This window comes from Suricata suricatta, chromosome 8, assembly GCF_006229205.1.
Source record: "Suricata suricatta isolate VVHF042 chromosome 8, meerkat_22Aug2017_6uvM2_HiC, whole genome shotgun sequence".
In the NCBI taxonomy this organism is placed as follows: Eukaryota; Metazoa; Chordata; class Mammalia; order Carnivora; family Herpestidae; genus Suricata; species Suricata suricatta.
This window is the reverse complement of record NC_043707.1, coordinates 91,314,780-91,331,634: the sequence shown is the minus strand read 5'-3', so window position 1 is coordinate 91,331,634 and position 16,855 is coordinate 91,314,780. Positions and strand designations below refer to the sequence as shown.

Genomic DNA, 16,855 nt, shown 5'->3' with positions numbered 1-16,855 from the left:
CAGTTAAGCATCTGACTCTTGAGCTCATCTCAGGTCATGATCTCATGGTTCATGAGTTCAAGGCCTGTGTCAGGCTCTGTGTTGACAGCATGGAGCCTGCTTGGGATTCCCTCTTTCTCCCTCTCTGTGTTCCTTCCCAACTTGTGCTCTCACTCTCTCTCTCAAAATAAATAAACTTAAAAAACTTTTTAAAGAAATTTTTCATGAGGAAACAAAATCATTGATATATTAAAGTATATTATTGTGTGTCTCTTTTTACCTTTCATCTTAGGTGCTGGAAAACCCCCTATGTTTGGTGATTATGAAGCTCAGAGGCACTGGCAAGAAATTACTTTTAATTTACCGGTCAAACAATGGTATGGATAATTTTAACTTGATTTTATTGTTTATCATAGTTAATACAGATTATTTGAAGATATGAAGAAAAATGTACATAAGAGGAATATATATATATGAAAGGAAGATATACAATTCCTCTTTAGCATACTCATTTTCCTGTATACTGATATCCCTTATGTATTACCCTAGATATTGTAGGCTCATCTTTAAAGTTTCATATTCCTGAAAGTTACCCATGTACTCAGCAGCTGGAATATGATAAGAACTTTGAGGGTAGAACACCATACGCCTTAGAAGCTCCTTTGGATATAAACTGAAGAAACATCCTGGGCTAACAATATTTTTTCTGGTGGTTTTGCAAAGTGTCTTTGTAAGGAATGAATGAGCTGTGAAAGAGCAGTGGCTGAGTGGTGATGAGTGTAGATGCTCCAGAGAGACTGCCTGAGTTCAGATCCTTGCTCTACTATCTACTAGCTGTGGCTGTGTGACCTTTTTCCATGGTTTTATCACTTGTAGAGTGGAAATGATAGAATACATATTTCACTGGGTTATTGTGAGGATTGAATAAAATGATACATGTAAAACACTTAGACTAGTATCTGCAGCAAGATGAACTCCAGGAAATGTTAGCTGTGGTTATATCTTTGCAGAAATTTGTGCCTGTATCATCTTGATCAAATGTATTGTGATAACAATGATGACATTACTGACTGACTTATTGGATGCCTAATAGATTATTTTATTAGAGACTGGCTGTACAAACTATTTACATTGTTCTGTTGATTGCTTTGGTCACTTTTTTTCCCCCCTATATACTGATATATTTATTCAAGTCCTTAGAATCCAAATGAACCATTTCATGGAATTTATGTGAGGAAAGTATATATCTTTTTTTCAATGCTAAAATACATTTATTATTATTTTTTTATTAATGTTTTTTATTTATTTTTGAGGGACAGAGACAGTGCGAGCAGGGGAGGGGCAGAAAGAGAGGGAGACACAGATTCTGAAGCAGGCTCCAGGCTCTGAGCTGTCAGCACAGAGCCCGATACGGGGGCTCGAACCCACAAACCGTGAGATCATGGCCTGAGCCAAAGCCGGAAGCTTAACCAACTGAGCCACCCAGGCACCCCTATTTTTAAATTGAAGTATAATTGACACACAGAATCCTGTTTAGGTGTACATCATAGTGATTTGATATTTTTATACCTTATGCAGTGATCCCGATTATAAGTCTAATCACCGTCACCATTCAAACTTACTAGGGTATTATTGAGTATATTCCCTGTGCTGTACATTACATCCCTTAACTTATTTTTTTCCTTTTTTTCCTGCTTATTTATTTTTTTAACATATGCAATTATTTTCCATCATTTACACTACAGTAGTTACAATTACACTCCAAACAGAAAAGCAAAGTAAAAAAATCAAAACCCCAACTTGTATTTCATGTAATTAGACTTATACAGAAATTAGAAGGTTAAGTAACAACTAGTTAATCACCTAATTTCACAGCTATCTGAAGTGGCAATCGTTATATAGCAGCTTGTCTATGATACATTCAAGATACCTGATACAATTTATTACTTGCCCACAAGCTAAAACACAGCCTGCTTAATACCTTTCCTTAAATTCCACCTCTATACTACAGTATACTTGAGGCCCATGCAAAAAAGTAGCTACATTTATATATGGAAATGGATGATTAAGTCTTTGGTGTTGTAAAAGCAACTTCATTTAAACATAACCACCCCCACCACCAAAAAAAGAAGAGGAAAAAAAAGTAATGAAAATAATAAGGGAAAAACCCAAGACACACTTCCTAGGGGGGAAAAAAACCAAAAAAAACAAAAAAACAGCATGTAATTTCTGTCCTTGACGGAATGTATTGAATAAGCAAACACCACCAGCAAGCAAAACAAGTACTACAATGTAAAAACATTAAAAAAAAAAAAGACAACCCTCTTACATGCATAAATGAAAGATTGCACACAAAGAACTCAATCTTTTCTCCCTTAACTTATTTTATAACTAGTTTGTACCTGTTAATCCTCTTCACCTATTTTGTCTACCCTACAATCCCTTCCCACTCTGATAATCAACAATTTGTTTCCTGTCTATATGAATCTGTTTGTTCAGTTGTTTTCTAAATTCCATACATAACTGAAATCACACAGTATTTGTCTTTTTCTGTCTGACTTATTTTATTTAATTAACATAATATTCTTTAGGTCCATTCATGTTGTTGCAAATGGCAAGATTTTGTTCTTGTTTTGTGGCTGAGTAATATTCCACTGTATATATTCAGCTGACCCTTAAACAACACAGGTTTGAACAAACTACTGAGGTCCACTTATATGTGGATTTTTAAAATAAGTATAGTACAATACTATAAATGTATATTTCTTTCTTATGATATTAATAACATTTTTTTCTCTCTAGCTTACTTTATTGTAAGAATACAGTATGTAATACATATAACATGCAAGATAAGTATTAATCAACTACTTATGTTATTGGTAAAGCTTTCAGTCAACAGGCTATTGGTAGTTAAGTTCTGGGATATCAGAAATTATGCGTGGATTTTCAACTATGTTGGGCTTGGGGCCACTAACCTCTGCGTTATTCAAGATTTACTTGTATAGGGGCACCTGGGTGGCTCAGTCAGTTAAGCGGCCGACTTTGGCTCAGGTCATGATCTCACAGTTCGTGAGTTTGAGCCCCGCGTCAGGCTCTGTGTTAACAGCTCAGAGCCTGTACCCTGCTTCAGATTCTGTGTATTCCTCTCTCTCTGCCCTTCCCCTCCTCATGCTCTGTCTCTCTCTGTCTCTCAAAAATAAATAAACTTAAAAAAAAAAAGATTTGCTTGTATATAACATTTTCTTTGTCCATTGATTTAGTAATGGACACGTAGGTTATCTTGGCTATTGTAAATAATGCTATAATGAACATAGGGGTCCATGTATCTTTTCAAATTGGTGCTTTTATTTTCTTTGGATAAATACCTAGAAGTGGAATTGCTAGATCGTATGCTAGTTCTATTTTTAACTTTTTGAGGAACCTTTGTACAGTTTTCTGCAGTGGCTGGACCAAATTACATTCCCAGAAGTTCATGAGTTCCCTTTTCTCCACATCCTCGCCAACACTTGTTTCTTGTCTTTGTGATATTAGATTAGCCAGTCTGACTGGTATGATGAGATATCTCATTGTGATTTGGATTTGCATTTTTCCAATTATTAGTGATGTTGAACATCTTTTCATATGTCTGTTGGCTGTCTGTGTGTCTTCTTTAGAAAGATGGCAATTCAAGTACTCTGTCCATTTTTTAAAAATATAACTTATTGTCAAATTAGCCAACATACAGTATGTACAGTGTGCTTTTGGTTTTGGGCATAGATTCCTGTGGTTCATCGCTTACATGTAACACCCAGAGCTGAACTCTGCCAGTTTTTTAATTGGGTTGTTTTTTGATTAAGTTCTTTATATATTTTGGACGTTAACTGCTTAGTGGATATATGGTTTCCAAATACAGTAGGTTGCCTTTTTTGTTCTGTTTTTTTGTTTGTTTTTAATATTTTATTTTTAAGTAGTCTCTACACCTAACTGACATGGGGCTCACACTCACAACCCCAAGATAAAGAGTTGCACACCCTACCAGCCGAACCAGCCAGGTGCTGCCCTTTTGTTTCATTGTTGTTTTCCTTCACTGTGCAAAGGCTTTTAGTTTGATGTAATCCCATTTGCGTTGGTTTTGTTTTTTTTAGCTTTTGTTGTCCTTGCCTTATGATACTGGTCCAAAAATATAGTGCTCAGACCAATGTCAAAGTGCTTATGCTTATGTTTTCATCTAGTAGTTTTATAGTCTTAGGTCTTATAGTCGTCTTTAATCCATTCTTAATTTATTTTTGTATATGGTGTAGGATAGATGTCCAGTTTTATTCTTTTGCATGTTGCTCTCCAGTTTTCCCAATACCATTTTTGAAGAGACTGCCTCTTTTTTTATAGATTAATTGACCATATATGCATAGGTTTATTTCTGGGCTGTCTTCTGTTCCATTGATCTATGTGTCTGTTTTATGCCAGTACAATACTGTTTTTTTTTTTTAATAAGAAACATTTTGTTGGAAATGTATTTCTATTGAAATAGATTATTTTACTTCATATATCCTTGAATGAATTTGCTTAGCCATTGAATTCAGCACCAATTCTTTTTTTTTTCTTAATGTTTACTTATTTTTGAGAGAGAGACAGAATGCAAGCCTGGGAGGGGCAGAGAGAAATGGAGACACGGAATACGAAGTTGGCTTTATGCTTTGAGCTGTCAGCACAGAGCCCGATGTGGGGCTTGAACTCATGAGCTGCGAGATCATGACCTGAGCCAAAGTCAGACACTTAACAGACTGAGCATCCCTAATTCTTTTACTTTTTTAAGTTTATTTATTTTGAGAGAGAAGGAAGAGCAAGAGAGCAAGAGAGAATGAATGGGGGAGGGGCAGAGAGAGGGAGAGGCAGAATCCCAAGCATCGTGCAGAGCTGATATGGGACTCGAACTCATGAACTGTGAGATCATGACCTGAGCTGAGATCAAGAGTTGGACACTTGACCAACTGAACCACCCAGGCGCCTCCATACTGTTTTGATTACTATAGCTTTGATAATTTGAAATCAGGGAGTGTGATACTTCCAGCCTTATACTCTCTCAAGATTGCTTTGGCTATTTGGGGTCTTTTGTAGATCCATAAACATTTTAGGGTTCTTTGTTCTTGATCACTGCTTTTATATAATTTATTTTAGAGAGAGTTTCACACATGGATGTCATATTGAGTGCTCCCTATTAATAGGTTGGCTGTACCCTAGTCAGAGAGCATTCAAATAGAGATCAGCCAAATATTTGGCAGTATACACTGTACTATTTTGAGCATCTTTCATATCCTCATACAGTGATTTTTAAAATAATTTTATTTATTTTGAGAGAGAAAGAGGGGAGGGGCAGAGAGAGAAAGAATCCCAAGCAGTCTCTGTACTGTCAGCCTGGAGTCAGATCTGGGGCTCCAACTCTCAAGCCAGTGGGATCATGACCAAAACCAAGAGCCGGCTGCTTAACCAAGTGAGCCACCCAGGTGCCCCTCCTCGTATAGTGACTTAACTATTGAGTATCACTGTTTTAATTATTAGTACATTTTAATGTATTTTTCTCTTGCTTGATAGAATAAGGTAATGCTTGCTGAGGGAAACCAGCCCATTGTTTTTGAGTCTTGTAATTCTTTTTTATTTCTTTGTAAAAATTACACAGATAAGATAATTGTGTTTTTGGTTGTTCTCTTGTAAGTACTTCTTAACAGGTTTTTATTTTTTTAACTTTTTTTAATGTTTTACTTATTTTTGAGAGAGAGAGACAGCATGAGCAGGGGAGGATCAGAGAGAGAGGGAGATAACAGAATCCAAAGACAGGCTCCAGGCTCTGAGCTAGCTGTCAGCACAGAACCCAATGCGGGGCTCGAACCCATGAACCGTGAGATTATGACCTGAGCCAAAGTCAGACGCTCAACCGACTGAGCCACCCAGGCGCCCCTTCTTAACAGGTTTTGATACAAAAATAATTGTGATATTTAGTATTGAAAGATTAGAGAAAAGTGATAAGTTGTACCTTTTGGCTTAATGTTAGGTAGTGAAAACATTAATTTCAGGAATGACAATATAATCTTAATTCAGAGTAGGTTATTCTGATCTATCTCAGTTTTCAGTTTTCCATGTCAATTGTCTCCTACTTTGGCCCAGATAATCAAGAGTTGACAATACAGATACATTTTCATTCTTTTTCTTTGTTAAAAACCAGACGGTGTATACCTCAGATATAATTATGTGATTCAGTTTTAACCATGATCTGTGAGCCTTAAGTATTATTATATGTCTGAAGTAATCTTGGTAGTAATTTTTATAGTTTTGAAATTTTTATTAAGGAGTGGGTACCATGAGAATCCTGAATGGTAGGCTTAGAAACAGAGACATATGGTATAAAGAAATATGATTTATCATGAGTTGATCATGCAATACTTCATGATGTTCATAAGAAATTTAAGAAATATGATTTAGTATAATAAATGTCAGAAATTTTCTCTTTATGTGTGGATAGACTAGAAAACCAAAAATGTACACCTGGCAGTTCTAAGAGAAACTGACTGATCTGTTACAGATTGATGTTTAAATGGTGTGATTTTTTTTTTTTTTGCTTCAGTTTTCCAATAGTGAAGTCTTTCTCTTTTTACCTGGAAAGTTAGCTATAGTGTAATTTGTCAAAACTCTTTCAAGTGAAATCGTTTTTTAAAATATGATGATATGAGGAGGGGTGCCTGAGTGGTTCAGTCAGTTAAGGGTCTGTCTTTTGATCTTAGCTTAGGTCTTGATCTCAGTGTTGTGAGTTCAGGCCTCGCATTGAGCTTTACTCTGGCTGTGGAGTCTACTTAAAAAAAGAAAAAGATATCAGGATGGTCATGTTAACTTTAAAAGTGTTAGTTTTTTTTTTTAATCTTTATTTATTTTGAGAGAGAGACAGAGCACGAGCAGGGGAGGAACAGAGAGAGAGGGAGACACAGAATCTGAAGCAGGCTCCAGGCTCCAAGCTGTTAGCACAGAGCCTGATGTGGAGCTCGAACCCACAAACTGTGAGATCATGACCTGAGCTGAAGTCGGACGCTCAACCGACTGAGCCACCCAGGTGCCCCTAAAAGTGTTAGTTTTAATAATTAAATAATTTTAAATTAAAGGCAAACTTTTAATTATGTATTCGTTATGTTATTGTAATAAAATAGAACTAATTTCTTTAATTTTATAAATAAGTTTTATAATGAAAATTCCTTATATGTACGATCAGTACTTTGGCATAAAGTAATAGAAAACCTGAGTAATAATAATTTAGGCAATAAAATAATTTTAATATCTCCAGAAGTAGGTCATTGTAATGCTGGTAGAGTGCTTCAGTAATAGCAATCAGGGACTCAGGCTTTCCTCATTCTTCCTCTCTGCCAGTTTTTCTTCTTGGCATGTCAGCTTTTCATCCTCAGTCTTTCCACTTCATAGTCAGTAGATGACTGTCAGACTACAAGTGTTGTAACTTTATACAGCCATGCTCAAGGCCGGAATAATAGGAATACCTCCTTTTACCTCTCTTTTTGTCAAGGAGCAAAATCTTTCCCAACTGTAAAGCAATCATTAATAAAAAGCAATGCTTGGCTCAGTGCAGGTCTGATTTATACCTGGGTCTAAGGAAAGAGTCCACTTACCCTGAGCTTGTTGTTTTCTAAACAAAATCACAATTTTATAAATCAAGAGAATTGGTGGGCATGGCTGTTTATTTCAGCATTGTTTATAGTAATGAGAAATCTGAAACACTATAAATTTTCTCTTAGTAGGGGAATGATTAAATAAACTATATTTTCCCTGTTCACGTGTGTTTTTTGGATAGATTCTTAGAAGTGGAATCTCTGAAGTAGACAGTTTTAATGGATACCAACACGAGAATATCTTCTTTCTATATATGTTTATCAATACTTAATAACCCCAGACTTTTGAAATTTCCATTTCCTTGAGTACTTGTGACATTTAACATTTTTAAATATATTTGCTGATCAGTGTACTTCTTCTGAAGATTACATATTCATATCTTTCCCTGTTTTCAGTGGGTTGCAGATCCTTTTTGTAATAATTTGTATGGTTTTATTTATTGATTTTTATCATATTATTTAAAAGAAAAATTTTTTAACGTTTTCATTTATTTTTGAGAGATAGAGAGCAACAGAGAATGAGCCGGGGAGAGGCAGAGAGAGAAAGAGACACAGAATCCAAAGCAGGCTCCAGGCTCTGAGCTATCAGCACAGAGCCCAATGTGGGGCTCAAACCATGAACCATGAGATCATGACCTGAGCCAAAGTCTGACGCTTAACTGACTGAGCCACCCAGGCGCCCGATATTTTATATTATTTTTAATTATCTATTTTCAAAGTTTATTTATTTTGAGAGAGACGGTATGAGTAGGGTGGGGGCAGAGAGAGGGAGAGAGAGAGAATCCCAAGCAGCCTTCATGCTGGCAGCGCAGAGCCCAACGTGGGGCTCGATCTCACCAACTGTGAGATCATGATTTGAGCCGAAACCAAAAGTTAAGCCACCCAGTTGCCCCTATTTATTTATTTTTAAATGTTTATTTATTTATTTTGACAGAAAGAGAGTGCAAGTAGTAGAGGGTACAGAGAAAGGGGGAGAGAGAGTCCCAAACAGGCTCCACACTGTCAGCACAGAGCCCAATGTGGGGCTCTACCTCACAAACCATGAAATCATGTCCTGAGCTAAAACCAAGAGTCGGATGCTTAACCAAGTCACCTAGGCGCCCCTAATTTGTATGGTTTTAAAATAAAGTTACAATAGTTGCCCAGTATCCATGGGGCATAAGTTCCAGTACCCCCAGTGGATGCCTAGAACTACGGGATAGCACCAAACCCTATAGGCTTTATTTTTTCCTATGCATGATAAAGTTTAATTCATAAAGTATCACAGTAAGAGATTAATAATGATAACTAACAATAAAATACAACACTTATAACCATGTATTTAACAAAGTTATGGGAAAGTGTTTATCTCAAAATATCTTACTGGACTGTACTCACCTTTCTTCTTGTGATGACATAAGATAATAAAATGTCTGTGTCCTGAAATGAAGTGCAATGAATGACATGGACATTGTGATGTAGCATTAAGCTACTGTTGACCTTCTGATGTTATGTCAGGAGGACAACCTGCTTCCAGACTGCAGTTAATTACTGGTCACGGCAATCACAGAAAGTGAAACTGTGGGTAAGGGAGGACTACTGTATATGAATTTTTTATGCCATGTTAACAAATGACCACAAATGGTAATTACTTAAACACACATTTTTTTATCACACAACTTTTTTTTTAGGTCTAAAGTCTGGGCATGGCTTAGCTTGATATTCTGCTCAGAGCCTCAAGAAGGCTGCATGCAATCCAGTTGTCATCTGGGGTTCTAGTCTCATCAGAGTTTCAGCTGGGGAAGGAACCATTTCCAAGGTACCTCAGGTTGTTGGCAGAATTAATTCCCTTGCATCTACAAGACTGAGGACTTCAGTTTCTTGTTGGATGCTACCCTCAGCTCCCAGAGTCTACTTGTAGTTTCTTGCCATGTGGCTTCTCCAGTATGATCACTGATTAACACATGACAGCTTGCTTCTTCGAAGTCAGTGAAATAGAGTGTCTCTGGCACACTTGATAGCAAGACAGACGCTTACATATACATAAACCGTAAGCACAAGAGTGACATCTATCACCTTTGCCATATTCTGTCAGTTACAAGCAAGTCACAGGTCTTGCACACTCAAGAGGGATTGTATACATTCAGGGGCATGAACAATAGGAGATGAGGTTCATGAGGATGATCTTTAGGTCTGTTTGCTACAACAGTATTCTACATTTTAATCATTTTTCTTGTGTGTATGTATGTATAAAGTATTTTCTTCCTATTTTTCATGTCTTTAAACTTTTCTTAAGGTATCTTGTCATATAAAAATTTTACATTTTGATGTATAGAAATTCTTTGAACTATTGTTGAAATTCTTATGTAAATTTGCAACTATTTCTCCTTAAAGTATAATTTTTGGGGGTGACTGAGTAACTTGGTTAAGTGTCCAACTTTAATTTTGGTTCAGGTCACAATCTCATGGTTTGTGAGATCGAGCCCTGCGGTGTTAGTACAGAGCCCACTTGGTATTCTCTCTCCTTTTCTCTGTCCCTCCCCAGCTTGAGTGCCCTCATGCCCACTCTTTCTCAAAAATAAATAAACTTAAAAATACCCATGACTCTGAGTTGTGTATTAGAAAAAATTGTATCACGGGGTGCCTGGGGGGCTCAGTTGTTTAAGCATCTGACCTTGGCCTCAGGTCATGATCTCACACCTTGTGTCTATGCTGACAGCTCAGAGCCTGAAGCCTGCTTCTGTTTGTGTCTCTGTCTCTCTCTGCTGCTCCCCTGCTCACGTTCTGTCTGTCTCTCAAAAATAAACATTAAAAAAAAATTGTATCTTGAAGTTAATGATAACACTGTTTAAAAATTTTTTCTAACATTTATTTATTTTTGAGAGAGAGCGAGAGTGTGAAAGAGCGAGCAAGCAGGGGAGGGGCAGAGAGAGAGGGAAACAGTCTGAAGCAGGCTCCAGGCTCTGAGCTGTCAGCACAGAGCTGGATGCAGGGCTCAAACCCATGAACCATGAGATCATGACCCGAGCTGAAGTCAGACGCTTAACCAACTGAGCCTACCACTGGCTTCAATATAACACTCTTGAATGTAATTTCATAATTTGCATGGTAGCCAATTTTTTTCTGACAAAACATCTAGCTGATATTATGTGGGAATTCATGGGTAAAATACATTTCAACATGTAAATAGCACTTGCACAACTTTTCAGCTATATCTAAAATATATAAGGCAGGAGAAGTAACTGGTTGCTTTGTTTCTACTAGTAGATTTTGAAGCTTTACTGGAAACATTTCCAGTAATTTGAATAAATTTGAATACATTCCTCTCTTATTTGTACATTTCCATAAGAATTTGGAGCAAGGTTGTTAGCCCTGTCATTCTTCCCAATCCATCGAGTGACTTTACTGTTAACATGTATCTTTGCATGCTTACACTTTACTGTCATTGCCTCTTTTACTTATCTCCAGAGGATCTTAAGATTAGAGTAAACAAAAAAATAGCTTTTGTTTTATAAGAAGCAGAAAACCAAATGAAATTGTGTTGGTCAGAGTGGTTTTCCGTTGCTAAATACATCCCATTAGTTTTGTGGCTAATACTCAGAACTACTATCATATATTTCTGTGTATCAGGCAGTGATTTAACAGCTTTATATATTTAACCTAATCCTTCAACAACTCTGAGGTAGATACAACAAAACTTAATGCCCATGCGTCTGGAAGTCATAGTGCCTGGAAGTGAGGTGAATTTGGAAATAACACAATTGGTGCTTGTCTTCAGAGGGCACCAGAGAAGTAAATCCTCTGGTCTCCACTGTTGGCCTGGCTGAGATTGCCAGATTTAAGCTGTCAAAAGGGATTCCAACTAACCTGGAAATTCTTGGATTCACTGCCTCTTGGCTTCAAGTTTCAGCCAGATATAGGACCTAGGATGGTTCACATGGATGTTATTGCTGGAGTGGACAACTGCCACCAGATGGTACATACTGTAGTACCCTATGCCCAGATCTCTCGGCTGTCTAGCATGCCTTGATCATTTTATTAGCTCCCAGCTTTTCCACACAAACCAACATTTCACATGACTAACACTAAGTAAAACAGACCTTCTGGAGATGAACAATAGACTATTTAATGGGATTGAATGTTCATTTAAAACAAAATTGTAATCCCAAAGTAAGACATTATAACACCAAGAAATTATGACCCAATTTTTAATGCTTTTTATTTATTTTTATTTATTTATTTGTTTGTTTTTGAGAGACAGTGTGAGCAGAGGAGGGTCAGAGAGTGAGGGAGACACAGAATCTGAAAACAGGCTCCCGGCTCTGACTAGCTGTCAGAACAGAGCCCGACACGGGGCTCGAGCCCACGAATCGCGAGATCATGACCTGAGTTGAAGTCGGATGCTCAACTGACTGAGCCACCCAGGTGCCCCAGTTGTGACCCATTTGAAACAGGATTATGGACACTGGTTATTTGTAGGTTATGTAGTTTGGTCTTCATTACTGTAAATTATTCTCAGGACTGAGAAAATAAGTTGAATAGAACAAACTGCTTCGTTATAAAGTATGTAATTAAGAAACCTGTTTATGAAAACTTAGTTTTCGCTTCTTTAGTCATAGTATTTCTATATAGTACCTTCCCATTCTGGCCAACTGCAGGAGCCTATTAATTCATGAATGTTAGACGTAGTTTTCTTCCCCAGTTCACAGAATTTTGCATGTTATAGGCTCTCATTATAAGTTGGTTGAATTGTTTTCAAAGTCTTATTAAAAGTCTGCCTGTTTCATGAGGTATTTCTCTTTCCATAAACCAAATCTTTGTATATTCTTTGATACTGATTTTTAAACTTTATTTTTAATTTTAAATATATATTTTGGGAGAGAGCAAGTGGGGGAGGGATAGAGAGTGGGACAGAGGATCTGTAGTGAGCTATGCGCTGACAGGCTGACATCAGCGAGCTAGATTTGGGGCTCAACTCACAAACCATGAGATCATGACCTGACCCAAAGTTGGATGCTCAACTCATTGAGCCACCCAGGTGCCCTGATTTTTTAACTTTTTGAAGTAATCTCTACACCCAACATGGAACTCAAACTCAGAACTCAAGATCAAGAATTGCATGCTCCACTGACTATGCCAGCCAGGCGCTCCTGATTTTTTTAATGTTTTTAAAATGTGATTTTATATTGTTTCTTTAATTTGTTAGAGCATCAGAAGTAAATTGTCTTTTCTGTTGCATGTTTTTTTGTTGTATATATGCATATATATCATTGACTTAGATGAAAAATTCTGGTTTACCAGGGACAATCTTGGTTTGCATTTCTTGTTAAGGCTTAAAAATTATCAATAATTTCTTCTTTTACTATCAAGAGTGTCTTGGTTTATTTAGATAGTAAATTATTACTTTACTCAAAAACTTTTAATTGTGATTTCACAAAAAAATTTTAACTGAAGGGGAAAAGACAGAAGTTTAGATGAATATTTTTCATCTGGCATAACATTTTTTCATTTTAATTAAATGAGATGTTAAATTACAAGTCTGTTTCTTGAATATTGATTAATGGAATGTTGCTTTCTTTTTTTCCCCCAGGTATTTCAACAGCAGTGATAACAATTTACAGTATTGGGGACTGGATTATCCACCTCTTACAGCCTATCATAGTCTTTTATGTGCATATGTGTAAGTTTTTTGTCTTCAATGTAACTCTGAATGTTTATGCCCTTAACATGTTTAGTAAGAAACAGTGTGATCTGTCTTTGTTGAATAGAGGACAGATCGTTTGTACCTACTTTTGTATTGCAGTTTGTAAAGCGCTATACCTTTGCAGTCAGGTTGTAAGTAAGTTAACTGTCAAAGTTTGATCATTTCCATAATTTCTTTGGAGGATAGGCTAGAAAGAAATGTAAAAGTCTACCTTTGTTTTGAAGCACAGATACTACCAATTATGCATGGACTACTGACAAATATATCTAATATGGTTAGTTGTGTATAGGAAAGCTTTTTTTATGGAATGATCCTCAGTAAATGGAAAAGATAGAGGTCCAAATGGTATTCTGACTAACATGTCAAGTTAGAAACTCTAATTACTGTGGTGTTTCACTTATGATTTAAGATCAAGGATGGAATTCCTTCTCTTTTAAAGAAATGGTATAGTTTATAGAAGATTATGAAACTTATGTTTGGTGGAGACTCAGTTTTGCTTTTTTTAAAAAATGTTTATTTTTAATTCTTTTGAGAGATAGCGTAAGTGGAGGATGGGCAGAGAGAGTGTGAGAGAGAGAATCTCAGGCAGGCTCTGGGCTGCATGGGTCTCCATCTCGTGAACCATGAGATCATGACTTGAGCCGAAATCATAAGTAAGATATTTGACTGAACCATCCAGGCGCCCCCATTTTGCTCAGGCTTGAAGTGTGCAAGCAAGAATTTGAGGAGCTTGTTCATATTGCTTTCCAAACTCAAATCTTACTCGTTTTATTATTTTTACTTTACTCATATTTTGTAAAAATTAGCTTCCTGGGTTGAAAATAAGTCCCTAAAGTTCATCATAATCAGATATACTTTATAGTGTTCAGAGTAACATAATATGGTTGAAAATTTAATTTGTCTTTAACAACTATATTTAGTTTAATGCAAGGATTTATTGCTGATTGTTATAACTGAGAAGATTATAAACTATGAAACATCCTTAGTCAATACCAGCATATTGTCTTTTACAAAGTATGTTTTTAATAAGTCAAATGTGACACATGATTGTGTTTATACTGAAAGAATTGTGAAGGTAGGGATTTTTGTGACATGTTACAGGGTTTTCTTGGAAGGTGAGTGAGGTGGATCCCGTGTTATGGCTGAAGTCAGTTTTACATGTTAAATAAAAAGAATAAAGCATAAAAACAATGGCCACTTGAAATAGATTCCTATGTCTTCAGACGTTCTTATGGCTAAAAGGAATGAGTAATACTGTATATGTTATATATGCTTTGATTTTCAGGGCAGAGTTTATCAATCCAGACTGGATTGCCCTCCATACATCACATGGATATGAAAGTCAGGCACATAAGCTCTTCATGCGGACCACAGGTAAAAGAGCAATAGGTGTTGGTTTTCAAAGCAAATTTTGATTTTTAAAAAAATTTTGAACAAAAGGATAAAAAATTCTATTATTCCTACTGACTTTTAATATTGTGTAACTATATGTATACATATATATGTATAATACATGATCAAATGTATTTGTAAGCTGAAAAACAAGAGAATAGAAATAATTATGGGTGCTTTACATTTATTATTATCTCAAATCTTTCAGTACCCAAATGAGCTAAATACTATTATTATCCTTTCATCTGAGGAGGTAGAGGCACAGTTGAGTGATGCTCATAGCTGACTTGAGGTCAGATAGCCATAAGTATTAGTTGTTTAGCTACTGCATTAATGTCTTCATTCCAAATCTCTTTCACCTTTTTTTATTGTTTTTTTATTTATTTTATTTTTTTTTATTTTTGAGAGACAGAGCGAGCAGGGGAGGGTCAGAGAGAGAGGGAGATACAGAATCTGAAGCAGGCTCCCGGCTCTGAGCTAGCTGTCAGCACAGAGCCTGACGCGGGGCTCAAACCCATGAACTGTGAGATCATAACCTGAGCCAAAGCTGGACGCTTAACCGACTGAGCCACTCAGGCGCTCCTCACCTTCTTTTCTTTCTTTTTTAATGTTTAGTTTTGAGAGAGAGGTGAATAGGAGAGGGACAGAGAGAGAGAGAGGGAGACAGAGTCCCAAACAGGATCTGTGTTGTCAGTGTAGAGCCTGACACGGGGCCCAAACTCAAGTCATGAGATCATGACCTGAGCCAAAATCAAGAGTTGAACTGACGCTTAACCGACTGAGCCATCCAGGTACTCCTCACCTTTTTCTTAAAGTAAACCTTTTGGTTATATCTTACAAATTGTGTTGCTGTGCATTTTTGCTAAACTAAATAATCCATTCAACAGATATTTATTGAGCATGTATTGTGTGCTGTTCTAAGAGCTTGAAAGTAATAAGATTAGATTTCTTTAAAAGCTTTACATGATTTTGACTTTAATGCTCTGTCTTGGCCTTTTCCTTAAGTAGTCTGAATTTCGTTAGAGTTTGTTCTCTTTATCATTTATCCACTCATGAAATCTGAGGCCCAAGAGATAATCTGTCTTGCCTGTCTTTCCCTCTGCTATACCACTTTCCTTTCACCACAGTGCTTTACTCCTCTCTGAACTGTATACTCACTGGAGGATTATTTAGCTTTGAACACCTATATCTGGGAGCTCACAACCTTTAGAAACAGTCTATTATATTTTCAGAGGGCCCCAGTCATTAAACATTTCCTCTTTATGTTGAACCTCTACTTGTCATTTTAGGTTCTGTTTCCCTTGGGCTACATAGACAAGTCTGATCCTTTGTATACCTAACAGCCTACAGACATTTGAAGTCACCTCTTCTCCAGGTTAAATATTCTTAGATACATTAGCTCTTTCTTAGATGGCCAGCTTGTTGAATGTGATTATGGTTTGAGGCCTCTGGTTGTGCTTCTTTGAATATGTTCCATTTTGTCAGTGTCATCTTAAATGTGGCATCTGGAGCTGAAAATAGATTGCATGCTTCTAAAATTGACAGTTTACTATCATTTACCTTATTCTGGACACTAGTGTGGAACAAGAAAAAAAAATAGGCTTGTCGGTTAGCTGTGTTATACTGTTGAGGAACTTAATGTATTTCTTTGTTCTAAAAGAATTGAACAGTATAAATTATGAATGTTTTTAACTTTTTTTTTTCAGTTTCCTCCTCACCTGGGTCTGTCAAACTCTTTATATGCATTAATTAGTAAAAGTTATGTAGTTTTTATAAATATTAACATTTAGAAAGGATTCTTGTATGAATTCCCTCATTTAAAGTATACTTCACACCAGAAAATCTGGAGTATACAGATACTGGCCAAAAAAAAATGTTGTTTTCCTTTGATTTGAGTATCCTTAATATTTAAGTCTAAGTCAGAGCAAAGAGGGAATTAATTTTGCGAGAGAGCGCCGAATCCTAACCACTAGACCACCAGGGAGGGAATTAATTTTGGATTCATCTAATTGATTTAATGTGTGAATTTATTAGAGAAAATTAAGAGACTCTTAATGATAGTTGTGGCACCATAACAATTGAAATTAGGTACCAGTGAAGGGAATGGACAGGGCAAGCTGTGTAAAGTCTTTGTCCAGAGTAGGTGAGAGCCCCCTGTTAA

At 36.5% G+C, this 16,855-nt stretch overlaps 1 protein-coding gene across 3 annotated transcripts in view; it reads left to right on the top strand.

The window, feature by feature from the left end:
• Positions 1–16,855, top strand: part of ALG6 (ALG6 alpha-1,3-glucosyltransferase) — a 64,741-nt gene that overhangs the window by 19,082 nt on the left and 28,804 nt on the right. For all 3 annotated transcript variants that reach the window (XM_029948336.1, XM_029948337.1, XM_029948335.1), the window contains exons 3-5: positions 272–356; positions 13,189–13,278; positions 14,588–14,676. In XM_029948336.1, coding sequence (XP_029804196.1) covers positions 272–356; positions 13,189–13,278; positions 14,588–14,676 — 264 coding nt within the window. The remainder of the gene's footprint in view (positions 1–271; positions 357–13,188; positions 13,279–14,587; positions 14,677–16,855) is intronic.